The sequence below is a fragment of the Rhizoctonia solani genome, chromosome 9 (genome assembly GCF_016906535.1).
Source record: "Rhizoctonia solani chromosome 9, complete sequence".
Classification (NCBI taxonomy): Eukaryota; Fungi; Basidiomycota; class Agaricomycetes; order Cantharellales; family Ceratobasidiaceae; genus Rhizoctonia; species Rhizoctonia solani.
The window spans coordinates 1002430-1027745 of NC_057378.1; the positions used below are offsets into that span (position 1 = coordinate 1002430).

A 25316-nucleotide genomic window follows, 5' to 3' on the forward strand; every position below is an offset into this window, starting at 1 on the left:
TAATCTGGGGTGAACGTGATGTAAATATACCCAAGGACTCATTGGTTTTCTAGGTTGGAACTAGTCATAAATACGATAGACCCAAATCTTATTCATTATAACGTTGCTTTAATAGGCCCGGGTCTGAAATGTCTGTTCATCTATGCGGACAAAAGCGTAGGAAGCCGATGTGAATAGCCTATATATGGCTCTTGCGCATACAATTAGACACAGCACATCGAGTTCTTATTAGAAACTTCCCTATCCGCCCATCTCATTCATACTCTTAAATTGAAGGAACCTGATGCACCAGAACGACATGTTAACGCCCACTTTATAAGAAAAGATCCAATTCAATTGAATAATTGTACATCAACCAGTCTTCTAAACTCAACATCGAGTTTGAGAACAGCTAGAATATCCTAACAATAACACCTTATAACTTCCCTTTCTCCTTCGGAGCTCGAAATGCACCAAAGACCTGTGTGAACGATTTTGATATGGTCCAGCGAGAAGCACGTGACAACCCACAACACGCGCTCACGTGCGACGACCATGGACGATGGAGCCGACGCACTTGCAAGGCGTGCTCAGCGGTTTGGAAAGGCTCCAGCTGCAGAAGAGGGGGTTGAACATGTAGACGAGGAAGCTAGGTTGACCGAAGTAAGCTATTGATTAATGGTATTGTTATATGGTATTGATTGTTTTGTAGCTTATTCAACTGCGGGCCCAAGAGAGGAAAGAAGCCGAACAACAGGGAGTTTTGTCCACAGGAAAGACGAGACTCGAAGAGGCTAAGGATCTGGTTGGGATATGTCCTGGGTTTGTTCATATTGTACTTTTTCTAGCTCGCCTGCTGATGCCTTGTAGGATGATTTCAGAGTACCAATACCTGTGGCGGAAACTGCGATACAATAACATCCATTCTCTCGAAAAGGTGTGTTTTTTTGATGATCATGGAATAGGAGCTGGTTGATGTCTCTGTACAGGACGAGCATGGCGTACCACAGTGGTATCTGACTATTAAAGATTATGCCCGGTCTGCAGCTGGGAACGAACAAGAGCTGCCAAGTGATGTTCGACCACCAGATGTACTTCTCGTATGCACTCTTTTCTTTAACTACTGATAGCTATGGCTAACAGATAAACCGTAGAGAACAACCGACTATCTTCTCTCCCATCTGCTCTCCACACACCCATTCACAGCTGTTAACCAGGCGTTTATACGAGACAGAGCCCGTGCAATAGTTAAAGACTTTACCATGCAACACGTCAGGTGCGCCCATTTACCCTCTTATCCCGCTTCTACTCTTACTCCGATCACTTGTGGTTGTACAGGAATGCGCCAGCTATCGAGGCCCATGAACGCATTGTCCGTATGGCAGCTATAAGCATGCACGTCTTTCGGGACCAAAGACAACCAGACGGACCATTCGATCATGATGGAGAGCGAAAACAATTTGTCAATGGTTCGCGCACTGACCACTCTCTCTCCCGCTCGCTAACCCATCATTGAATAGCCTTATCATCACTGACCCAATTCTACACCGACTCCCGTACACCCACCCTCCCCAAAACCTTTATCTCGCCAACACACACATCTCCAAATGAACCAGAACTCCAATCGTACTGGCACGCATTCTCCATCCGCAAACCCCCCACCCTTCACGGCCTTCCGATAGATGTAACGACTCATCCGCTCTTCACGTTGACCAGGAACATGATCAAGTTATGGGACCAAAGCACTCGACTGATCAAGGAGGTCGAAGGGATGTTACTCTCCCCTTCTGAACGCGCAGCCAAAGAACGCGCAGAAGCCAACAAGGGTGTACACCGTTTCAAGAGGCCTGTTACGCCCGACCCGGCTGAAGCAGCACTAGTAGAAGGAGACGAAGGGTGGAAGCCACAACGATTCGACTATCCGCCAACGTTTGCGTTTCCTGCGTTGGCGCTCTTGAGGGTAATTGCGGATCCGGGTGTACCATGGGTGTTGGCTGCGGTGTTTGAGGCTAGCGCGCTGGATGAGTTGAGGGCGAGAGCATTGTGGGAGATTTGGCAAGTTCGGAGAGGGGGGGATGTCACCGTGAGTGGTTATTCCTCATATGCTCTTTCCTTGTTGTCTTCGTTTCCATTTGCAGATCTCTTATTCTTCGTGTTTTTCTTTCTTTCTCGTCTTTCTCATTTTAATCCTGGGCATGTGGGCTAACAACATAACCAGGTTCTGGAACTGGTCGAACAACTTGGTTTCGACACACCCGAGGACGTCCGGACACTCGTGGACGCGATCGCCGAAGCATCAGGTCGCAACGTACGTCGTCTAAGACCTAAAGGAGCGGGAGCAGAGGTCAAAGCTTATCGCTTGGTGGGAAGTATGAAATGTGCGTACCCGTTTTCATTCTGTTTTTTTATAATCCTTTTCCTTGCTGTCATTATTCTCATCCTCCTCCCCCTTTTTATCTATTTATTTAAGAAATGTAAAGGAGGGCTGACGAATGGACAAACAGTTCCAACGCATTTCCACAAGGTCGGAAGAAACGTCCGGTTGATAGATAGTAAACGTCCAGCCGGATTAGAGTTGGCACAGGTCGTCAATCAGAGCTGGGAGAAATCCAGTAAGTTCCTCTACTCGCTAAACTAGTATCCTTCTGTACTCATTCCTCTTTTTATTCGTCCATCTCATCCAATCATTCATCCACCCAACCCAGCAAATGGCTATGACCTCCCACAAGACGACATACCCGAGCTCACATTCCCCGAGCGAATTGACATCGAACCTGGAGATACACAACCTAAACCGGCCTTGAACAGACTGGAATCAAGTAGGACCGGCACGCCTGCTAATGCTACAGGTGGCGGGGTGTTTGCTGGGTTTGGAGCAGTGGGCAAGCCGGGGAATGCTTTTGGGGAAGCAAAGGCCGGGAATACGTTTGGAGAGGGAAAACCGGTAAATGTCTTTGGCGAGACGAAACCTCCAAACATCTTTGGTAGGCCCGAATCGAAACCCAGTAACCCCTTTGGAACGGCTTCGACCAGCTCGTTTGGTGTCCCTTCTGCGAATCCGTTTGGGAAACCAGCAACCTCTGCCCCGACTGCGAATCCATTCGGCGCTGGTTTGTCGTCTTCATCATCGTCGGCTTCTGCATTCGGAGCTGGCGCTTCGGCGTTTGGTGCGGGGTCAAATGCGTTTGGAGCCGGAGCCACCGCGTTCGGAGCCGGCTCATCGGCATTTAGTGCAGGTCCTTCAGCCTTTGGCGCTGGTTCACTTGTTGCATCGGGTACCAAATCTTCTGAACCTATGAAACCATCACCCGAGCCGACCAAGGCTTCCCAACTCGCAAAAATCGATAGTCCCTCGGGGTCGAAGCTTTCCCCTTTTGCAGCGAGCTTTGTTCCCAAGTTCGGGTTGACTGGGTCGTTGCCTGTTCCTACACCCGCAAAACCAGCTCCGGTCGAGAGCGAGGTCACTTTAGATGACACAAGTACTACCCAGCATGAGGAAGATGGAACTGTGGGAGTGACGGAAGAAGAGGAAGAAGAACTGGAAAGGGCAATAGAGGAGGAAATGGCAAGAATGGCGGAGGAAGAGACCGCGAGAAAACTTGTCGCCCAGCAAGAAGCGGCCAAAGCAGCGCGAGAAGCAAAACTTCGTGATAAACTCGAAGCTGCGAGAAAGGAGGAAGAGATCCGCAAGAAAAAGGCCGAAGAGGAGCGGGCGAGGAAGCAAGTAGAAGAGGAAAGGAGACGGGCAGAGGAGGAACAACGACGGTTAGAGGTGGAGCAACATCAACTTGCAGAAGAACGAGCACGTTTGGAAGCAGAACGCCTTAGACAGTTAAGGCTCGAGACACTCCACTCTACAACAGCTGAACTCTTATTCGCTGATATCCTCGAAATCCTTGTGGTTCCAGAGGTTCAACACGCCATTCAGAAAGAGAAACAAAATCGATTCATACTAGCCAAGGCATTCGAGCACTGGGAATTCCGAGTTGCGAAACGGATCAAGCGGAGGCGGGTGTTGGATAATATGGGATTGGGGCGAGTAGGTGTGGCTGGTGCGGCTGAAGAAGTTGGGGAATTGTTCGATGAGGATGAGATCGAAGATGAAGATTCTTCGTTTGTTCGGGAACGAAGGCGGATTAGCTTCAGGGAGGAAAGGAATGATGCTGACTTGGCTGCTGCCATGGCCAAGGTATGTTCTTTGTATGCGCGCATATATGCATCTTTCAAATGCATCGAGATAGGCTGCGGCAGAACGCGAAAGGTTATGGGCTCCCGGAGTGTTTTTGGATATTATCAAGGATACGGTCACCAGCGTTGCAAAACAACAGAACAAGAATCTTGACGAGATACAAGGGTGGGATGTTTGGTTATGCACAAGCGGGGCAAACAAATCTTCAGCGGAATGGCTGCGGAAGAAGCTCAATGCAAGGCCTACTCAGTTGGTTGATGGGACGGTATCTGTCGTTTCTATAACACCCAAGGCTCATAAGGTTCGATTCACACAAATGTCCCGAACGAATTGTTGACATTTCCATTTCAGAAGGAATCGGCTCCTGGGCTGGTTGTGTTTGAGTGCTCACCTCATTTGGGTGCGGCCATGAATGATCAGGAATGGTGCGTTGATTGAGCTAATACGAAGCACCGACTCATTTCTATTAGGAATGATGCATGGTCCGGTGAAGCAAATCGAATAGCACGCCTCTTCTCTGCGATGTCCAATCACGCATCATATACCCCTTCGCTTATGTTCGTTCTTTGGTCGACAGACCACGTTGCTCAACATTCAGAAATCATCACACGCAAGGTAGGCATTTAAACCAGGACATTTATTCGTTTCAACTGACGTCTTGATGTAGCTCAAGCAAGCTGCATCACACCTGGCTGACGTTTCTATCCGGGGCGAACCCGCGGTGGCGGTCCTGGTTGATGAAACTGTGGAAGAGGTATTCCAAGCGGCTTTAGCGTCGCTCGAACTGGACATTGATGGCCATCAAGTTGTCGAACGATCGTCTGTGACAGGTATATCTACCATCCGGTAATTGGCCCACCGCTAACCCTATCTCAGAATCGCTATCAAAACAAATCTCCGTCTGGCACCAATCGCTTTCGAGTGTTCTCTCCAAATTGCCTACCTTTGATGACGAAGGTTAGTACAAAACACCCCTCTAAGTGACCCGTCTAATTCCAGCTTCATATAGAGAGTACAACACACATTGCACATGTGATATCATTATTCCTCAAATTATTCAACATCATGACTACCGGAATCATACGACTCGCTGCACCACATCTTGAACATTCGGTTTCCTTGCCTGATTTCACCTTTACTGCTGTGCATGATAATAGGCAAGTTCGATTTTTCGATGATATCATCACTGTTCTTATATCCTTTCAGGGCACTATATAACCTAGCCGACACCTATGCAGCCTCCCTCTCATTTTGTGAGACAGTGGACTTGAACGTCCTCCGGACCTCACTACGACAAGTGCGGCACTCGTCACGGCGTAAGTTACCTTAGACGACTATTCAGCAAATAACCAACATCCCCCAAATAGCCTTCCCAGCCCGGTTTTTCTGCGAACGTGTAGCCCAGCTTGTTGACATCGCTATAACACCGTCGGTATCCGGGAACCGACCACGATTTGAAGTGGCAGCCGCGGAGCGGGTCTTTGAGAGCGCTCTACAGGAGTCCTTGAACGCACTTGAAGCACGTCCCAAAAAGCGCATGCAGAATGAAAGTCCAGTGTGAGTTTCAAACACTCTGTTTAATTTCGTCAGTTCTAACCGGCTTTATTCAGTCGTGACAACAAAAAGGCCCGATTATCCCCCCGCGCTACTCCGTCCGATGAAAATGTGTTCTCTAGCCCGGAACCGGCCATCGAAATCTCCGGGGCTGCTAAACTACGTGCTCTGCTGACGAAAACCCGGAACCGTTGGGCGGAGAGCGATAGTAACGATTTATAATGTACTAGTACTTGTACATGCTATTTTCTTTTTCATTGTGTTTTCTCTCTTTGCATAATTGCAGTTATTCATATTCAGCATACAAATGCTCGAAGTCGAGGTCCCTGAGTCCCGATTTTTGCCGCATACACTCACTCACTTTCCCCGAAAATTCATCAGTAAACGATCTTTAAGACATACGAATTCAAGATATATACAGGCTGAGTACAAAGCACCACTGCCCACCGGCTATTCGATAACAACAACCCAATCTCTTCAGAAGTCAACATCATAGGCGTCTTCATAGATGTCACCCAGACTGTCAATGTAATCATCCTGGCCATAGTCATAACTGTCGTAGTCGTAGTCATAGCCATCGCCATCGCCATAATCGTCCCAACCTCCACTGTCTTCCGAAAATTCCCCACCATCATATTCACCGAGACCATCATAACCGTAGAGCCCGTCGAAGTAAACATCAGTGGTAAACGGGTCGAAATCTTCATGATATCCTTCATAGGGGCCCCCAGGGTTATCCAAACCATAGATGTCGTCCAGGAAAGTATTATCATCAACCCAGCATGCTGGAAAGTAAAAATCTTCCGAATAACCCGCGGTTTCACTATACCCATCCGACGGTTCGTACTCCTCCTGTTCATATTCCACCGGATATTCGTGTATCGAGTCGCTATCATTTGAATCAGTTCCAGCACCTTCCATCCATTCGCTCTCAGTACCAAGTTGATATTCATAGGGGTCGTTGGCTTCGTCCTCCCAATCGCCCGCTTCACTTCCATCATTGTCTGATATGTCTTCTAACTCCGGGTATTCTGTAACAGCGACACCGTCGGGTAGAGTACTGAGCCAGATATCTCGGTCTTCTTGGTCCCAGTATTGGTAGTTTTGCAGCTCTACGAATGGAATGGGGTACCCAGCTGAATTCCGGCGACGGAGCACGTTCCCCAGGTCCGAACACAAAAGGCCGCTCAATCTCAAAACTTTCAGTCTGGGGAGTAACCACGGTGACCTTCCTAAACAATCCATTTGGTGACTGGCGATGGAGAGAGATGATATGGATGGGAACGAAGATAATAGGGTGATCATCGTTCTCCCTCCACTCTGGCACGAAACACGGGAAACATCGAGCTCATGCAGTAAAGCATAAATTGATGTAGTTTCTGTCGAAGTAATGGGCTCGCTGGCGTCTCCATCCAGGTCGCTACCAGATAAATAGTTCAGGAGCCTGAGCTCATAATCTGTTGTTCCGCTGGCATAATCGGCATATAACTCGGTGGCCAAGGTGAAGGTTTCAAGGTTGGGGGCTCGGATTGCCTTGAGAATATCAAGAATCCAATCACCTCTACTATAAGCGCTCTGAATGGATAATGAACGAAGTGAGATTAGGGGAACACATTCTGTGTGTGAAAATCGGTCTAGGAAACTTGAATATGCAGTTTTTAGCTCATCTGGTTCAGAGCTTGGTGAAGGGACTCAAGTCGGGGATTCCGCGGAGCAATGCAGTTAAATTGGCAACAGAAGTGAGCCGAGTCGCCGCAGTGAGGGACAGGCTTATTAGCCCAGTAAACAACGGGGAAGGGCGCTCCAAAATAAATGGCCAAGGAACAGAAGTGGACTCCACATGACGTAGGCAGGGTGCTGAGGTGCCAGAAAGTACAAGAGATCGTAGCGACATTTCCATGCCGTTGATTGCTCTGCTCTCTTCGTGACTTTGCATGCTTTTCGAACCCCATCTGAGGGAGAGACATTGGAGCACTGGGGTAGCATGGCTGTGCAAGAAGCTGACTACTTCGAATAGAGGTTCAGGTTGCCTAACCCAGACCGATAGTGTTCGCCATCGGTCGGGAGTCGCACCCATAGTCTTCAAGGTCTCGAGTAAATCATACGTATGTGCTCGTTGTGCTATCCAATCAATTGGAGAGATTTCAGCCTGGTGCCAAAATTCAGTCCGCATCTCGATTTCGATGTCGAGGATATCAGTCAGACCAGTACGGCTAACGTAGCGCATCGCCACTTCACGCTCCCCGGGACGCTTCATGACAACATAAGTCCACAATGCTGGGTTGTTGATAGCGACAATTCTCCAGTGACGACACACTTGCTAATTAAATTAAATTATATCAAAACGACGCTGAAAAATATGGAGAGCCTTACCGATGCAACATCTGGAAACCTGACATGCTCAGTGGCTTGATTCGTCCGAGTAAAGCGCTCTGCTTGTTCGCCAAAAACGAATATGTAGGATAACAGCTCCGGAGGCAAATTGTTAATATTCAGAATATCTCTTCCGGGCTGAGCAAGAGAACTCATTGGTGCACTGGGTTCGTGATGCTGGCTTGTCCACTAGCTGTTTGATAAGTGGCAAGTCCCGCCATAGTGGAGACAGGACTCGGATTGTTTGTATCCGGTGGCGTTATAAGCCAGTTAAACTATCACGTGACAGCATACACCGTCAGCTGGGGGTTGTGAACGATAACCATGAGATAATTATTGAGAGAAAGGCAACTCTGCAAAATAATATCGCGTATACAGTTAGGTCAATTGTGATCTATTTCTCAGTACCTCTATCCCATGACAGGCCAGTGATACAGAGGCGACTATAGCAGTTTGCGTGCTGAAGCACCTTCAATCAACAAAATATCACCATCGTCCCTTGTCCTTAACACGGTTCCGGGAAACTTTTCCTCAAAGCCTGGCTCAGGCTCTGGATTTCTGGGCACGTTAACAACGGCAACGGGTGTACCGTTCTGCGCCCTCTGGCGCAAGAAATCCTCAATCTTTTGATAGTGTTGGTGATCCCCCCAGCAACTCAACGAGATAGATTTAGGGATGGGAGTGTGTGGGGTGAACTATCCAAATATGATTCGGCTGCATGACAGCCAATCGCCAGATGAGTAAGTAATGGGAGTGAAGCTAATAGATCCATTACTATTTGGCCATTCACGGATAAGCCTGTAATATCCAGTTTGCGGAGAAGCGGAACGCTGATTTATTTATAGAAGCAATAGCAGAATTCTCGGTCATAGGTGGTTGACCAGTTGCAAGATAATTAAAGATTTTAGACACAAACTCATCATCATTGCTTACTCCATGGCTTCCTAGCATCAGACCATCGAGTGAGGGAGCAGTGATGATCGAGAGGATATCCGACACCAATGATATGTTGTCTCCTCCCTCAAGTGACAAGAATTTGAGGGACGATAAAAGGACAGGCTTTGGACATTTTTCGTCAGGAAGGCGATCAAATTCGTAATCATATGCGAACTCCGCGTTGATGCGCAACCATCGTAGGTTTGGATTTGCCAATAGGAGAATTTGAATGTTTGGGAGTACTAGTTCAGGGATCACAGTGCCAGCCGATAGTTTGAGTTTAACTAGACCACTAAGCAAGGGTTTTGGTCGGTCAAAAATATATCTCCAAGATACGTAAGTGAATTCTGCATGGCGGAGATTGGGGACGGCATGTTCAGATGGTGAATACCCTTTACAATAGTGAGCATCAGTCAAGCATCTTTCTTTGTGAAATTCATCGTCACTCCGGTCGGGTTCAGAGCACAAGTACAAGTGACTCAGGTTCGGAGCAGGATGTTTGTTCAAAAGCTGGATAAATTTGTACATCGGCTCAGGTTGTAGGACAGAAAGGGACAAGGATCTCCAACGTTGAGGCCCAGCCTTGACAGAAGAGAAAAACTTGAAAATTCTTCCAATATGTGACACTTGCTCTTGCCAATCAGTGATGTCAAAGAATGCGACGCCGCAATACGGCTCGAGCATATCGATCTCGATATCGAATAATGCATCGGGACCTGCACGAGACACCCAAAGTGCAACATTGTCATCGTCGAAGTGCTCCACAATATGGATATGGGTCCAGAGGGCGTGGTTTGCAAGTGCGACCTTCATCCATTGGCTACAAACTTGCTGGAACGATCGGGAAATAATTTGATACATGAACACCTCTGCGGTAGATGTTTAAAGGATCTTACAATCGCAATATCGGGAATAGAGTAAACTGATAAGCCCCTCTTAGCCTGATGGATGACTGTGTAGTGACAAGGAAAATTCGTGCCAATAATTCTTCAGGTAGATTATTGATTGGCTGCTTTTTATTATGAGTTCTCCTTTCAGTCAGGTTCCGGTTATCTATCTTCGGGATGAACTTCATCTCTGGAGGCTCAGTATTAGGAGGCATGATGGTGGTTGGATGCAAGACCAGTACTTCCCATGACGTAATGCACACGCCCTCATGGATGATATTCTATTATTTTAGATGCATGGCTCTATATATGCACTTTCTCACTTTGTGCCTCGGATCCTTTCAGGAAAAACCTATGTCTTTGTTATTTGCTTATATATTTGAAAATTTAGCATTAGCATGAATACTGTGGTGTTACAGCGACGATGGACGAACGGTAAGTCATATTAGTTCGTTAAACAATTGCGTAATGCCTTGGTTCCACTTTGACTTATTGACGAATGAATACATACATACAACCTCGAGGTTAATAGCAATTAAGACATGACTCCCTCAAAGTTGGCAAAACTAGATCTGTGTTCAAAAGAGGAGGTGATGCTGAGTCCACGGGAGTTCAAGCGTACATTTCAGATCAATTACTCCACCATATTGGCGAGGGGAGTTGCATGTACTAATGCCAAACACTGGCTGTCAATTTCATTCTGTTCCGATTTTGGGTATTACCACATATATCTCTCGTACGTTCTGCACAGTTAATATACCACTATAGATGTATTTATCCAACCATGCTTCTCTTCCGACCACGCAGACGGACTACCGGAGAAACACCATGTCATTGCCCTCTAACTTGAGATTGGTAGATCCCACTTACCATCATCTAACCTTCTCTTTATGTTTTTCCAGGCTGGTCCGCTTACTCTTCCATATGCCTCCAGAACCTATCGCCTTGTTAGTTCATCTACGAGTGAAAGTGAAAGAATAACGTACCTGGCTGAACATTCCCTCCGACTGCGGGTGCGTCGAAGCAAATGCACGTTCAAGTACATAGAGATCTACTGCCTTGTCTTCAACAAGCACTGAATTGTACGAGAGGCCGAAGTCGATAAGAACCTATACGATGCAAAAGTGGTTAAAATTGAATGTCAGATATATAATCTAGCGCTCACCAATTGTGTCTCTTTATTTTTTGTGTCTTGTCGGAGCATCATGTTGGATGTAGTTAAATCGCCATGAATAATATCACTTTTATGCATCTTCGCTATCTCTTCGCCGATAAGTGTCATTAATCCCTCTAGCCTGGGTCAATTACCTTGTATTAATTGGTAAATGGATTAGACTCACCTTGCGTCAGCCCGTAGACATCTTTCAATTCGTCCATTTCAGCCTCTTCGTCTTCTATTTCCTCTTCGGCAACGTCTAACTCCTCTTCGCCCTCTGCCCCACCACCTAGTACCTTGCGTACACTCGTTCCCTCTATCCACTCAATTCCTAAGACACCTGTATCTGCATGAACAAAACGAATACCAGGGACCGAAACACCGAATCTATCCGCAGATGAGTATAACATATAGTCGTACCTGAGTTCACTACATACCTCAAACACCTCAGCAACGCCCTGGCTTCTCCCGAGACTCGTTGTTTGGTGAGTGAAACATCGAGTGCGCTGTTCCGGTATTGTTTAGGAAATCGATGTTTTAGGAGAACCGGAGAAGAGCCAAGCGTGGTTTTGTACACTCTCTGTCATGGAATCGCAATGTCAGATAGAGATGAAAATAAGCGAGCAAAGGATAGGGCATTTTCGAACCTACAGCCTCGGCTCCTTGTGCAATGAGCTGCGCCGAGTCTAGTAAGGCAGCAGTTGTAGACATAGCAAATCTCAAGCAGTTGTTTCGGATACAGCAACCAGACAGTCAAACTTCCAACAAGTTTGCTTCCTCTGAAGCTGATCGCCGAGTCAAGAAGGAAGATCACACATTTCCAATCGAATGCTACTGAATGACGTAATCTAATTTATCCAGGGACTCGCGTCAACACAACAACGACGACGCGTGATGCCACCCAAAAGATACTCCGCCAAGCGATCCAGCCAGGCTGCTCCCTCTCAGTCCCAGGCTCCTAGACCTTCGCAGGTGCCGAGAACTACACAAGCTCCTCGAGCACCGCAAGCCTCTGGTAGTCTTACCCAGAGAAGGCGAAGAGTAATCGAAGAAGAAGACGAAGACGACGAGCCAGAGCAGGAGGGTGGAGAGAATGGCGAAGGCGACGAGGGAGGAGAAGCTGTGAGTAAATTTCACCACTAGCTCTATTCAACCTTATCTCTGAACGAGGGGATCAACTATAGGAACTCGAGCGCCGAATAGCTTTGCTTGTCAGATTGGCACTCTCTGTTGAGCATGCCAAGGGCAGTTTAAGAAGAGATCAAATTAACAAAATCGGTTGGTTGACTTTCTTATGCCGTATCCGCGCTCTAAGTCTTTGTTAGTCTTTCCAAACGGCGGTCGCACTTTCAATGCCGTCCTACGAGGCGCAAATCACAATTTGCGCAAGGTGTTTGGACTTGAAATGGTCGAGCTGATGACACGTGCGGAAAGGGACAAAGTCGGTGCGGGTGAGGGCGAAGATGAAGACGATGATGAACGGACTGCAACTGGGAGGAAGAAGAATAAAGGTGCGAATAGGTTATATTTCATTACTTTTGCCGTTCTGACGGCGTGCATTCCCAGTCGGAGCATCATCCAAAACATATATTATTCGCTCCGCGCTCGATCCCGCCCTTGTCACACTCGCGAATAAACCAGATGCTGATCTTAGTGCGGCTGGGGACCTTGATCTCGAACGTCTCAATTCAAAAAACAAGACCGTCAATCCTGATGAAGAAGAAACGGTCGCTGCCGCCTCACGAGCTGGAACCTCTATTCTGGGTTGGGATGTCGGAGGCGAGGGAGAGGGCGACTGGTACAGTGTGATGTCTATCCTACTGGGACTAATATTGGTCAATGGGAGAAGTGTTGCAGACAGTGAGTTTTGGATATTCCATAAATCTTTAAGCATCATCACTTACTAATCGGTAATAGACACTCTCAGAGCATTAATTAAGCCACTTGGTCTAACACCGAATGCTGAGATGTTCGTCCCGATCTCAAACCACCGTCGTCGGATGAAATTCCCCGAGTTTCTCGCACATCTCACCAAGTTGGGGTACCTCGAGCGTGCACGCGCTACTCTAGCCATGGCCGGTACGCAGCAGCCAAAGAAGCGAGGGCGTCAATCTCAAGCTGCTGCCGTGGACGACGACGACGATGGAAGTGCGATAGAATGGAAATGGGGTAGTCGAGCACATGCTGAAATGGGAGAAAAGGCCGTGGCAGAGTTCATGGTCGATTTTATGGTTGAACGGGCGATCAAGGACGCAGCTAGGCAGCTCAGACGGAATGGTCAAACCCAGGGCGGGGATGAAGACGAAGAAGACGAAGAAGCTAATGTTGGGAGGACGGAGAGGAACGAACGAGCAAAGGACAAGGCCGCGTTGGAGGCTCGAGCAGAGAAGATGCGGGAGGCCATGATGCGGGATGTAGAACGATCGGCTGGTGGGCATTTGAGTGACGCTGGGAAGGGTGTTCCTACCAGTTAGAAATGTGCGTGTGATGGCTAGTGTATTTTTATTTTGATACAAGCCAACTTAATAACTGCGTTAATTATACATCAAACCCCTTGCGTTTTCTCAACAATCCTGTGTGTCCTTTTAAAAGTCAACAGTTTATGATAGTTGGTATCTGTTTAGCTCTGTGGTAAAGACATTTTGGCTGGACCGGAGTGCAAATACAAAGTCGCATATGCATGTGTTGAAGAAAGTACCAAAACCTGATACCGTGTACAGAACGCGTGGTTGTTCGCACTGTCGCCCACTGTACAAGGTTAATACACTGAGAATAAGGTATGCGTATTTAAGTCAAATTTGAGCTAAAATGAAAATCAGTATGTACTGACTCTGCGCACCGGTTCTCTTAGTCTGATTCATGCTAATTAATGCGTACTAAGGCTGTGGCTTTTAGACCATATCATTCTGAAAAAAGACACTTTTCACTGACACGCTAATTTTCAAGATCTTGTCGCACCACACTACCGGGCCAAGTGTATTCCAGGTGCCTACCTGAACCTCGTAAGCAGTTCACAAGCATTGATATTCTCATCGAGTTGAAAGTTCCTCTAGCTTCACATCGATATGGACAATATTGACAAGGCTAAACCCCCTTGTAGCAGAAAAGATCAATTTCGCCGGCTGGCAACGCGGTCAGGGATACTATGATGGCCCTTCGACCTTTGGGGTGCGGAAACAGAATTCGCCAGGGTTGGTACGGGCAATGTTATAAGTGCCGAAGAGATCACCTTCTGGGACGGCCATCATAGCCGAGACGTGCCCCTTAAAGCCGTGGCGTAAGAATGGCTAGAGGTCACCATCACATGCCTTTTTCTTTTACTCAAGTTATGCAACTCGGCTCAAAGGATCTCCCACTTGAAATCGTTCAGATGATTTTGTCTTTGATCCCGAGAAAACGTCTACCTTCGATATCTCTCGTCTGTAAATCTTGGAGATCCATGATCTTCCCTGTGATGTACCAGTTCGTTCGTCTTCTATCAGCCAAGGACCACGAACTCGATCACTTGCCAGAATACATCCGTGCAAGGTTCGAGAATTGTCCAGAAAATCTTGTAGATCGAATTGAGCTACAAGCCGATATCGATTGGCAGTCGATGCAGTTTTCCAGCTGCATACGCCACCTTAGGGTTGAATGGAAGATGAACGAGCAACAGCTGCAAAGCTTCAGTTCAGCAGTCTTGAAATTAAAAACTCTCGAGCATCTAGATTGGAAGGTTTCGGCAGTAGACAGCAGCAAGTGGTACAACATTTTAGTACAGTTTGTTGAAAAACTGCCTCAAATTCAATCTCTAAAGCTAACTCTACCCCTGAATGACATTCATCTGGTGCGTGTATAGTATCTTTTAGATTTCAGTCCTTTTATATCTAACCGTTGTACGCAGGATGATTCGGGAGAGGTAAACAAAAAAAAACGGCTCGGTAATGTTCCAGAACTTACGCTATGGGAAAGATTATAGACCTAGCTAATTTGAAGAGTCTCGCCATTGAATTGGATCAATATACTGGTCCGATCCTAGTTCTATCTTCGTTGGCCGATGTCTAACGTCTATTATGGATAGGAAAGCAGCCCGACGAACAAGTACCATCTAATATCATTCGATTAATTTGCGGCGCGCGCAATATCGAATCACTGGCCTTAGATATTGAAGTAGATTTTACACTGATGGAAGATCTATATTTGGACTGGGAGGCTGAGGACATGTTTGCTGCAATATTCTCGCACCAATTTCCTCGTCTACGTGAGCTGTCCATCGGCTCATATTATCAGCTTACGTCCGTTGAATGTTTTAGCGATGCTCCTTCTGGTCTTCGGCAATTCCTTCAGAGGCACCCACTACTAGAGAAAGTAGTCTTGTATATGCATGGCCGCCAACTAGAACCAGACTGGTCCATTTCTCCTCAAGATATGGAGGATATCATTCCCTCAATTCGACATTTCGCAGGCCCGGCTTTAATGGTCAACACCTTGGTGAATTCGAGGCTTGTCAGTCAATTGGAGGTCCTCCAGATTATCCAACTAGAGAACATCCCTGACAGTAACTTATCCGATCTACTCCAAGGACCGGATATCTTACCCCTACAAGTACTATCACGCTTGCGGGGGATAGGGATATACGTCGAAAGAGACGTATCATGCAATAATACAGAAAATGGGATACTCGCACTAGCGAAACTTGTTCCAGTTGTACCAGGGTTAGAGGAGATAGTGTTTTGTACGAAGCAGAGACCCACGCAGGATAACAAGGCGAGTGCCTTCAACTTGATATTTAACATCCCTGATAACAGCGTCTCACTATTTATTCAGGAAGATCTACTCAAGACGATTGCACAATTGCCTCACCTGCGTAGGCTAGCCCTGCCGGATTGGCTGCTTCTTTTATTTAACCAACTACCTGGCGCCCATAGCTTTTCTGAGCGTGCAAAATCCCTTTGTCCTGGTATAGAGATAGTTGGCAGCTTCGAATTCAGTCCAAACATAACATCAGCGATCAATGAAGGGCTCGCTGGATCCATGGATACATATAGATATCCCCCACCCTAATTTATGGCATGATATTATTTGAGAGTTGGATCCTCATCGCGATATCAGAACTATCACTGCATCAGCGAATATCTGTATCCCATTAGTATAGTTCATTGATGTTTCCCCCCCCAATACGTTGTTGTGCGCAAATCTTTATAATGCTATCAACTACATAAAATATAGCTTCGACGGTGGAGACGGGGATGTGTAGCGGTGGAAGGGATGAATCTCCGCGTATGCGGGCACGTGCTATGTACATGCGACTGGGGAGCATACCCCCGTGTACCCCCTGCTCCAGGTGCCCCCCCACATAACGACGTCTGCCCTCAGACGCATCTGACGACAGCCATAAAACCGCTGTATATACATAAAAAGAGAGAATGTTATAAATAGTGGTGCGGAGATGTGCGATTGCCAAGAATACAACACACAAAACATGAGTATTTAACAGATGCAACTACAGTGTACACAACGAGGTCAATGATTGGGCAACAGCTTGCTAGATTCCTTCCAAGACTTTGGTACAACCAACCAACCACGTACAAGATCTATTACGGTTGTTGCAAGGGGCGGAAGAAGTGAAATCCGCTTGGATTCCCCATTTCCCTCAACCGAGAATGCGTGAAAAAGGGAGGAATAGAACTCATGGGCCACGTACTCCAGCACGTATAAGTCCCCGGCAGCATCTTGTATGGTATAGCCATCCTCAGGTGCTCTCAGGTAATGTCCAACAGCCACAAAATATGCTAGGTCCTCCTGCATGAGTGTATCTTTGACCCATAGAGATCCGTTCTCTGGGTATGGCTCTGGGAATGGCTTGCATTGTGCGGCTTCCTCAGGCACTTGTTCTGTGACAGGCTCTGGGCCAGATTCAGGCTCAGGTGGAGTATTGGGCACTTTGGGTGAGCGGCATTGATTGAGAGTGACCGGTGCATACCCAACGGCGTCGCATGCAAGTGTTGCAATGGCTGACAAAGCATCACAAAGCTCATTGGGAGTGGTAGGTCTGGCAGGTACCGTATATTGGTTGGCCTTGACTGCGGGTTTGAACGTTGGGTGATTAGGAGACAATTTGACTCTGGTGGGTTGCGGTGATAGATATTCACAACAAGTTTTGGGTGGTCTTGACCGGGCTACCTTGCAACGTTGGCGGTGGCCAATTGATTGCCAGGGTTTGGTGGGCGCTTGGATCTCCTCCACGGCTAAGCATGAACGAGTTGGGGCTCGCCAATTACGCTGATAGTAGCAAGACTGCCGCAAAAGGTATTTTTGGGTTGTGTCCTGGTCAATTCGCGCCTCAAGGATTCGCATATAACTACATCTAGTCTCAAGGGAAGCTGTAAGAACCAGACAAGCTCCCAGTAGTTGCCGGGATCAAGATCGGCTTTCTGTTGCAGCTCAATCTCAAACAAGTTGGCCAAGTGGCGGTCTTTGGAGTCGGACATTGTGTGTGTCAAGAAAGGAAGGTGTGGTTTAGGGTAAAATAACTTGGGGTGCCAAGAGTCCAGAGGCACGAGCACTGCAAAGAGGGACCCCGCGGACAGGGCTGTGGGCGTCTGTTTGTGCTTGTATGGGCTAAGCAAACAGACACAGACAGAGGATGTCCGTCTCACCCAGACCAACACTGACGGAATCTGAGTGTGCATGGTGTGACCATCTGGACAGCCGCCAAAGGTTGTGATCCGCATCAATCTCCGTGACACGGACAGGCGCGTACTTACGCATCATACTTGGGTTTGCTCTGTGCATACATGGCCGTATATACATGTCCGCACTTGTCTGTGCAAGAAATACCAACGCTGACCCTGCCCTACGACGTCTATTGTATGTGTTCTGTTTTCTGTAAATATTGATATTTATCACAGTTTTGATCAAATAACCGTTGGATATATAAATCACACAAAATCACGAGATCGGAGCAAAATGCGAAATGGCCCATTGGTTGGGATATATAACTACTATGGTATGATACAATTACATTGCTCAGGGCGTAAATCATAGCAGCAACAATTCATAACACAGGAAAGACAGGTCACCAGGTGCCAAACAATCAACAATGATTGGAGTTGAAGTGTAAGCGACAGCTGGCTGGAGCAAAAGCATGAGTTCAATCAATCACGGCCGCAGAGAATAATTAAACTCACTAAGGCCAAGTTATAGGTGAAGTTAGCTATCCTGCTTTGAAAGAAAATGTGTTAGGAGGTGGAGTTATCAAGCAAGACAGCCAACTTACCTTGCAGTGGTGGTAGTTGTGACGAGGGGGCATCCCAAGCCCCGCGGGCATTAAATATAACAATCCGCATCCAAGCTTGCAATCCGACAATCACATGGGTGTGGAATAATGACAAGGTAGTGGGGGATATCCGCGTTAGATTACAGTGAGACAAACAATACCTGGATGATCAAGGATGGTGCGCGGTGCATATAAGGCAATTTGGACGCTGGTAGACACGTATTGACCCCCTCACCCCCTTGTGACTTCACCTATCCGCACCTGTTGTACCTCTATGTCTGAGCACGGCTTGAACAATGGCAGCAGCAACAACCAAGCCTCCAACCAAGCGCTTGCCGTAGCTATTGCAGCCCAGATTATGCAACCTATAGCGGTTCAATTCCAAGCCCAGGAAGCGCGTTTCAAAGCCCTTCAAAGCAACCTGCATACGATGATGGCTGGGGGAGCTCCTCAACCAGTTCCGCCGCCAGCTGCCCCATCAAATGGGCCTTGTTTGCACCGGAGAGCCAGCAACACAACAAACCCTTGCCCAGATAAGACCTCAGAGAATCATATGAGAGTGAGTACTGAGTATAAACTTTGAATAAACCTAATACGCAATTGCTCACCTAGAAAATCTCTACCAAAATCATCCTTTGGGCTTGCGGTATGGAACAGCTGAAGGATGCACGACTTGGGCTCACTCCGGAGCAACTTCAAGAGCGGATGCGTACTAACCCACCTGTACCCTGGGATCCCGACTGGCTCAAATCAATCAACGACGCAGCAAACAAGTTCTGGCGTGATAAAATGATTCTTGCAGTGTTAACAGATGACAAGGTGAGCCATATTGCTACACGTACCATTGTGGTCTTGTTTGCTCAAAAGGTCCGTCAGGCGATTGGTTTAGTTGACAAGGGGAATATCAAGCGACAGTTCTGGACAGAGGACTGTCTAGTCAAGTACATTCTGAAACCAATGTGGAGCGCAGCAAGGAGGGAGGCTAAGAAGCTTGTGGATGCCAACGCTGCAGCCCGAGGCAGAGCTAACCATTCAAAGACCAATCAAGATGGATGTAACAAGCGGGTAAGTAGCAGCTTTTCTCTCTGAGAAAGATTGGATGAGCTCACTTTTGGATAGCTGTGCAAAGCACAAGCCAAGTTGGCTACCGGAAACAACACGGTCCCAAGGTTGGAGTACAAGATTGATGGCAAGATGCGTCACATCCCACCTGAGCTGATGGTTGAGGAAGTTATGTCCAACGTAGTTGATGACCAGTACAATTTGGACAATATACCTACCAAGGTTACTCACCACAAGTACCGTCAGGGCCATCCCAAGTTTGCTTATGAAGGTTGTCCTCCATTCTTTTGCCGTTGAGAGGTATGTCTTATGCGCTGCATACATCTGGTTTTAGTATATACTAAACATTCTGTTAGCCTTGGAATGGTATTTTTGAGTCAATGGATAATATTACTTGCCAGAAGAAGAATGGGTATGGGATTGAAGCGCGCTATTATGCTGGTAAGATAACCCGCGGTCAGCATAACAATGTGGACCCCAAGATGGCTCCCAAGATCCCAACTTCAAAGCTCTACCGTTGCCACCTATCTAAAGAGTGGTTTGATCGACTTTCCAAAGCCCAGCGCAGGGTGCTCAAACCAAGTCCGGCGGGATGGGAGGTTGATGAGGAGCGGGTTGCAGTTGGAACATTGCAGCAATAGGGGCAGTGTATAAGATTATTTTATAGCTCTAAACTTGTAAATATAAGCAAACGGACTTGGGTTATTGACTGCTATCACTCCTGTCACAAACAGTTAAGCCAATAGATATACTCAAGTTGGTTAACTCACTTGGTCCAGCCCAATTGCCACCCAAACAGGGCAATTGTCAATATTCACAGTCATCCAAGCACAATGACACTGAATATTGCTAACAGGAATAATTGCTTCCCAGTCTAGGTATTGGTCTGGGACATATATTTCTACATTGGCATCTGGGCTAGTTGCACAGTAAGTTCAACAAATTAAAGACGCCATGAGCAATATACGTACAAGTCCACAGTCCATAGCCAAACGGCTTGCAAAGCAAAGATTGGTGAAGCCTTGTACCATTGTACAAGTACAAAGGTGTTTGAAACACTAGAAGTTGAAGAAATAGCTTGCTTATGTTCCCAAATGTCGATAATTTTGCCTACTTGCTCCGCAAGTTGACCATTTTCCATCACAACTGCCTTGATAATTGAGTCGCAAAAAGAGGACATACTGAAAATACAACCTCTGTGCTTCACCTCTCGAAGAGGATTTACCTCTAGTTCAAGAACAGGCGCGTTTCCATGCTTGTATGCTGCTTGTTGAATTGGGATATCAGGTTGAGCTTGCACAAAAGCACTGTAAAATGCGTCAATTTGTGCGAGTTTGAGCAAAACAGAGGCGCGGCAAGCAATGGAAGTTTCAATGTTGTCTACTAGAACATGTCAGCACTTGTTGATTAATATTTTGACAACATACCATGTGAGTCTAGCTCTTTGGTCTTGGCAGTTCCTCAAGCCTGTTTGTGGTCAAGGTGGAGCATATATGCAGCCCAATCCGCTAATGAATCCTTGCTGTTGTTGGCAATATTTGATAGCTATCTCATCAAAGTAAATAGTAGGTCAAAATACTGGCAATAAATAATGACTTGCCCAAGTAATGCAGCCACGGCGTCAATGGAAAACCGTGGCAAAGGTTATCTCACGTTTGCCACCACTGTGCCAATTGCTGCTTGTATTTTTGAGGTTGTAGTTGAGGCGCTCACCGGAGTATGTCCAAATTTGTGACATTGGGCCGTATCTTACAATCTGCTCAGGGAGATGAGAGCTGCCATGATGGTTTGGGCGCATTTGCTCAGCACCACGCAGCTATTAAAATATTGCTGTAAGCGTATCAACAAATAGAGTAGAAGATATTTTTGCCCTACCTCGGCTGTTTGTGCTAAGTACTTAATCAACCTCTCTTTGCCAATCTTGATTGACTCACACCTGACTGTGCAAGAGCATAAATGTTTGATAGCTGTTGATAGAAGAGTATTCCGTCTGCGTCCTGCAACCTCCAAGAAATAAACCCGCGTTGGTCAGCATCAACCTCCTTGGTTTGTTCCAAATTAGCAACATCACAAGCATCCAAAGGTAGATCTGAGTTGCTATCACCAGACTGATTACCAACTCGAGTGGTATGTTGTCGTTTTTGAGGGCGTGTAGTTGGATTGGTGTTTGTTAAGGCCCGCTGCCGGGCTTTTGCAGCGTTACAAGTCACTTTGTCACCTTTTCTCAGCTCAGCTTTCTTCTTTTCCTCTGCTTCTTTGAGTTTTGCCCATGCCTTGTGTGTTTGCTGCTCTACACTGCTGATATCAACTTTATCCCATAGAATAGGAATCTAGTGGGCAAATGAGAGTAGAAATATAATGTACAATAGAAACATACTGCTATTGGAAGGTCAATTGTTGCCAGACTTTGGAGAGGATCAGAAGTCAAGGATCCAGCTGAACTTGTTCCAATACCAACTGGCGGTCGCCCACAGTGTCTGGGTTGTATTGTCTGTATGAGTAATACTGAGTAAAAGAACCAAGCAACAATAAGCAAAAACACTTGCCAAATCAATCATGTTCTGAAGCTCCTTTAACTCTTTTCCCTGTCGTAAGTGATCCATTTCCACCTATCTTATGAAACTGAAAATCTACAAGGCCTAACGGCATACAATCTATCAGTTTGAGTCATACAAAAACGTTTTAAGCTCACCCAGGAATAAACAGTGCATAGGGTCAACTATAACCATAGTGGAAGGATCCCAGTATGGTAAGCGTAGCAACACACTGTACCAGTAGCCACCAGGCTTGTCCTTCTGGAAATCTGCAGATATGAAGTTTTCTTTCTGCGTTTTATTAGGCAGCAGTTTGTATGCCTTGGATGCGCATTTATGCTCCTTTCTGGATCTACGCGGAAACTCTATGCAGGGTGAGCAATGTTGTTGGCTCAAAAATAGGAAATAGCTTACTTTTGTCGTATCTATCAAACTCCTTATGCAAGCACCAGCACGCAGTACATGGATATTGAGCACCTGTGCCAGGAAACCCACCAACCTTCCGTGCGGCAGGCGTATCGCAAGCACATGCAACTAGAGCAGCAAAGACCACTTCCAGTGTTCCGTCTATAAAACCTTGCTATCAGCGCTGCAAATCAAAAGGTATATTGCAGGTGCCACATACCAGGATGAGTTATAGACATACCCTCCTTCCAGAGTTCAAGTAACTCAGAAACCATTGGCTTCAAGAAGTTATTTATTGTGTTGACATTTGGCTCATGTGGGCCAGGTGTTACCCCAACAAGAATTTTGTTTTCCGGCCGGTTTCTGAACAGGAAACAAAGTTAGACAACATTGTCCAAACAAATTGGGGTGTACGTACCGAAGATCAGGTGGAAGGTTAGCTATGCACATGCTGATAGCACCCATGGAGTACGACGCGGCACCCTGCCGTGTAGCAGGTGAGAAGCTATACAGCCATGAAGATCATCCGCAGAATCTGGGAACAAGATATATGTACATACCCGTCGCACATCAAAATGAGTCCGATGTTGTGAGGGTTTTCGAAAAACTTGGTATCACCCTTCTGAAAGTTCCGCCAGAGCTCACCATCTTGAATATCTTCGAGTACGTTGTCTGGTTTGCCTTCTCTCCTAAGGTATTCCCGGTGCTTATTGATAGCTTCCAAGATTCCAGGACGTTCGAGTATTGACTTCAACTGACGCTTCACAGAGCCAAATGCATATTGTAGGATTGGCGTGTAGCGATAGGTGACTTTACGTGAACCACGGTGCCGAATTGTCTTCTGTCAAGTGATTAGTTTTTTACATTTGACGCATGTGTGTGGTTTGTCCAACTCCATTGTCGATAGTACTCTAAGGACCTGGCAGCTGAAATCCGGACATACAGCGTAGACATTCATAATGTCGGGAGGATCGCCGGCATGTCGCTGTAGTGTCTCCAACGTCATTGGTAGTCGATGCGCTGTAGTTGTAGTGATTGAGCGATATGTTGGTCACAAAATCATACGGAACTCACCTGGGTTCGACTCAGAGCCACATTGTAATAGGCCTTTCTCCAGACACATATTGATCGTTTTCAGGAAAGCTTCTGCAGCCGTAACTGTTAGGTTACCGTCGCTCGAAAATTTGAGTAACAGCTCTTTGAATACACGCAGCCCATCAGGTAACTCGCTGCAATCCATCGGAGTGTCAATGTTGGGCTCTTGTGCTGTTTCTTCATTCAACTCCAAATCTGGAGCGTCAGGGGTAAGCGGGACCTGTAGAATATCAGACCAACATGCAGCATACCCACCTAGGAGATATTACTCACCTGAGGCGCCTCGTCTTCAAGATTGTTTCCTATCTGATCTATATTCAGCCCAACGGTGGGCGAGGCCGCTCGAGAGTTTGCTGGAGATATAGGGAGCAGGTCATCAAGTTCCGGTGCGAATCCGTGTCTGTCTCGATATCGGCTGCTTCACCAGACGTGTAGCCCAAGTCAGAAGCCCAATCCATTTCAGGATCGTATATTGGGGTCTGGGGGGCAGTCTCAACTCCGAAGTCACTGTTATCGTCAAGCTCTAGGTCACTCTGGAAGGATTCTTGATTCAACGCGCCATAGTCGAACGCTTCGTGATTAGGCAGACCCCAGGTTGGCAGAGTTGTATCATCGTCGTCGTGATGGTTTTGAGGTGGCGGCGGTTCGAGGTCAATATCCAGATCATCTTCCAGAGTTGAGTCATTGAGAGAAGGAGGCACCGGATCCGCTGATACAGAAGTGCTAGGCCAGAAGCCAAGAGCTACGTCTTGTTCGTGCGCCGCCTGCCGCCAATGCAAACTGTCAATTCGATCAATGCATCGCCGACGTGTACGACGAGAAACTATTGCTTCTTGAGTATGAACCGTGCATCGAGGATCACAAGGCCCATTTTCCTAATATTTTCAAGTGTTTAAAAGGCAAATAGTTTAGACAATCTATTGATTCACATACCGACACCGGGCCCATCCTTCACAAATTATCACCGCAAATGCAGAGTGTTGTAAGCGAACCAGTGTGTTTAGGGAGATGATCGTTGTATTTGAGCACGTAGTACAGATTTAACGTATACACGAGACTGGACGAGGGTTTTACTAGAGTCCCAGTCGTCGACAGGCCCATCGGCACTCTAGTAGCCCGATAATTCATGCTTACCAACACCATCCGTTCCCCGGTGGTACGCGCCTGTACGCACCCTATTTCATAGCGCAGGCAAGTTACGGCTGTCAGTGTAGTTTTGTGGCAGTTCGTGTGACGCGGACGAACGAGAACAGAAGCAGACCTGCAGTCCTGCCCGCTCGGCGCTTACCACGCTGGTCCGTGCCTGTCCGCGGGTCCTGTCCGTGACCCCCCTCTTTGCAGTGGAGGCAAAAGTAATGAGAACTTGTGAGGGGCGCAAAGCGCGTGTTTTGACGAGGTGAGTCTAACGAACTTCACGTATGGTGCAAAATGGAGATGAATATCGATTTATGGGGTTGGCAAGTAATAAAATGCAAAACTACGAGTAAAAGCGCGTGTGTCGCGCAAGGTACGCCGAAAAAGATCCTCAATTTAGAATCGCGCCGACAATTGTGCCAAACGCTGGTAAAGTGGGTAGCGGTGAGGTATAGCGGTAGGCTACGGGGCCTTCGAATCCACCCTCGTCACCACGGTGGAGACGGGGATGTGTAGCGGTGGAAGGGATGAATCTCCGCGTATGCGGGCACGTGCTATGTACATGCGACTGGGGAGCATACCCCCGTGTACCCCCTGCTCCAACGGGATCCAATTCTAATATACTGTACATCAAACCAATGCGAATCCCGTACATCAAGAGTGACTGCTTGAAACCATCAACTTCGAATATATTAAATATCTGGAAACGGATTATACGCATGGTGAGCGGGTTACCGGATCATGTTGGTGTGTA

The 25316-nt window shown here is 47.0% G+C and overlaps 8 protein-coding genes across 8 annotated transcripts; 4 read left to right on the plus strand and 4 right to left on the minus strand.

Moving 5' to 3' along the window:
* Positions 1-534: 534 nt before the first annotated feature.
* Positions 535-5944, plus strand: RhiXN_07856 (SAC3/GANP domain protein associated with nuclear localization of protein; the record flags this gene model as incomplete). Its single annotated transcript, XM_043327672.1, has 18 exons — positions 535-642; positions 692-801; positions 850-916; positions 969-1079; positions 1134-1255; positions 1318-1448; positions 1500-2062; positions 2198-2357; positions 2484-2591; positions 2685-4168; positions 4221-4469; positions 4520-4593; positions 4639-4783; positions 4836-4998; positions 5045-5125; positions 5431-5484; positions 5536-5725; positions 5779-5944. The coding sequence occupies 18 exons, from the start codon at positions 535-537 to the stop codon at positions 5942-5944; spliced, it is 4086 nt and encodes a 1361-aa protein (XP_043183057.1).
* Positions 5945-6199: 255 nt separating this feature from the next.
* RhiXN_07857 (F-box-like protein) lies at positions 6200-8251 on the minus strand (the record flags this gene model as incomplete). Its single annotated transcript, XM_043327673.1, has 3 exons — positions 6200-7356; positions 7415-8042; positions 8096-8251. The coding sequence occupies 3 exons, from the start codon at positions 8249-8251 to the stop codon at positions 6200-6202; spliced, it is 1941 nt and encodes a 646-aa protein (XP_043183058.1).
* A 630-nt stretch (positions 8252-8881) lies between these two features.
* Positions 8882-11785, minus strand: RhiXN_07858 (Serine/threonine-protein kinase; the record flags this gene model as incomplete). The annotated part of the gene is made up of 7 exons (XM_043327674.1): positions 8882-9900; positions 10789-10855; positions 10905-11027; positions 11084-11208; positions 11259-11461; positions 11512-11654; positions 11726-11785. The coding sequence occupies 7 exons, from the start codon at positions 11783-11785 to the stop codon at positions 8882-8884; spliced, it is 1740 nt and encodes a 579-aa protein (XP_043183059.1).
* Positions 11786-11968: 183 nt separating this feature from the next.
* Positions 11969-13548, plus strand: RhiXN_07859 (Melanoma-associated antigen G1; the record flags this gene model as incomplete). The annotated part of the gene is made up of 5 exons (XM_043327675.1): positions 11969-12196; positions 12259-12352; positions 12400-12585; positions 12641-12934; positions 12992-13548. 5 exons carry the CDS (start codon positions 11969-11971, stop codon positions 13546-13548), a joined length of 1359 nt encoding a protein of 452 aa, XP_043183060.1.
* Positions 13549-14513: 965 nt separating this feature from the next.
* RhiXN_07860 (uncharacterized protein) lies at positions 14514-16117 on the plus strand (the record flags this gene model as incomplete). The annotated part of the gene is made up of 4 exons (XM_043327676.1): positions 14514-14900; positions 14958-14972; positions 15026-15080; positions 15135-16117. The coding sequence occupies 4 exons, from the start codon at positions 14514-14516 to the stop codon at positions 16115-16117; spliced, it is 1440 nt and encodes a 479-aa protein (XP_043183061.1).
* Positions 16118-16576: 459 nt separating this feature from the next.
* On the minus strand, positions 16577-17544 carry RhiXN_07861 (uncharacterized protein; the record flags this gene model as incomplete). Its single annotated transcript, XM_043327677.1, has 3 exons — positions 16577-17177; positions 17237-17301; positions 17335-17544. The coding sequence occupies 3 exons, from the start codon at positions 17542-17544 to the stop codon at positions 16577-16579; spliced, it is 876 nt and encodes a 291-aa protein (XP_043183062.1).
* Positions 17545-18606: 1062 nt separating this feature from the next.
* On the plus strand, positions 18607-20035 carry RhiXN_07862 (uncharacterized protein; the record flags this gene model as incomplete). Its single annotated transcript, XM_043327678.1, has 7 exons — positions 18607-18891; positions 18945-19151; positions 19209-19397; positions 19452-19588; positions 19641-19694; positions 19751-19760; positions 19796-20035. The coding sequence occupies 7 exons, from the start codon at positions 18607-18609 to the stop codon at positions 20033-20035; spliced, it is 1122 nt and encodes a 373-aa protein (XP_043183063.1).
* A 74-nt stretch (positions 20036-20109) lies between these two features.
* RhiXN_07863 (Transposase family Tnp2 protein) lies at positions 20110-24529 on the minus strand (the record flags this gene model as incomplete). Its single annotated transcript, XM_043327679.1, has 17 exons — positions 20110-20115; positions 20165-20312; positions 20366-20774; positions 21108-21210; positions 21329-21724; positions 21772-21799; positions 21849-21885; positions 22087-22293; positions 22343-22495; positions 22554-22696; positions 22752-22838; positions 22894-23174; positions 23277-23353; positions 23408-23648; positions 23702-23781; positions 23853-24251; positions 24421-24529. 17 exons carry the CDS (start codon positions 24527-24529, stop codon positions 20110-20112), a joined length of 2904 nt encoding a protein of 967 aa, XP_043183064.1.
* Between the last annotated feature and the right edge of the window lie 787 nt (positions 24530-25316).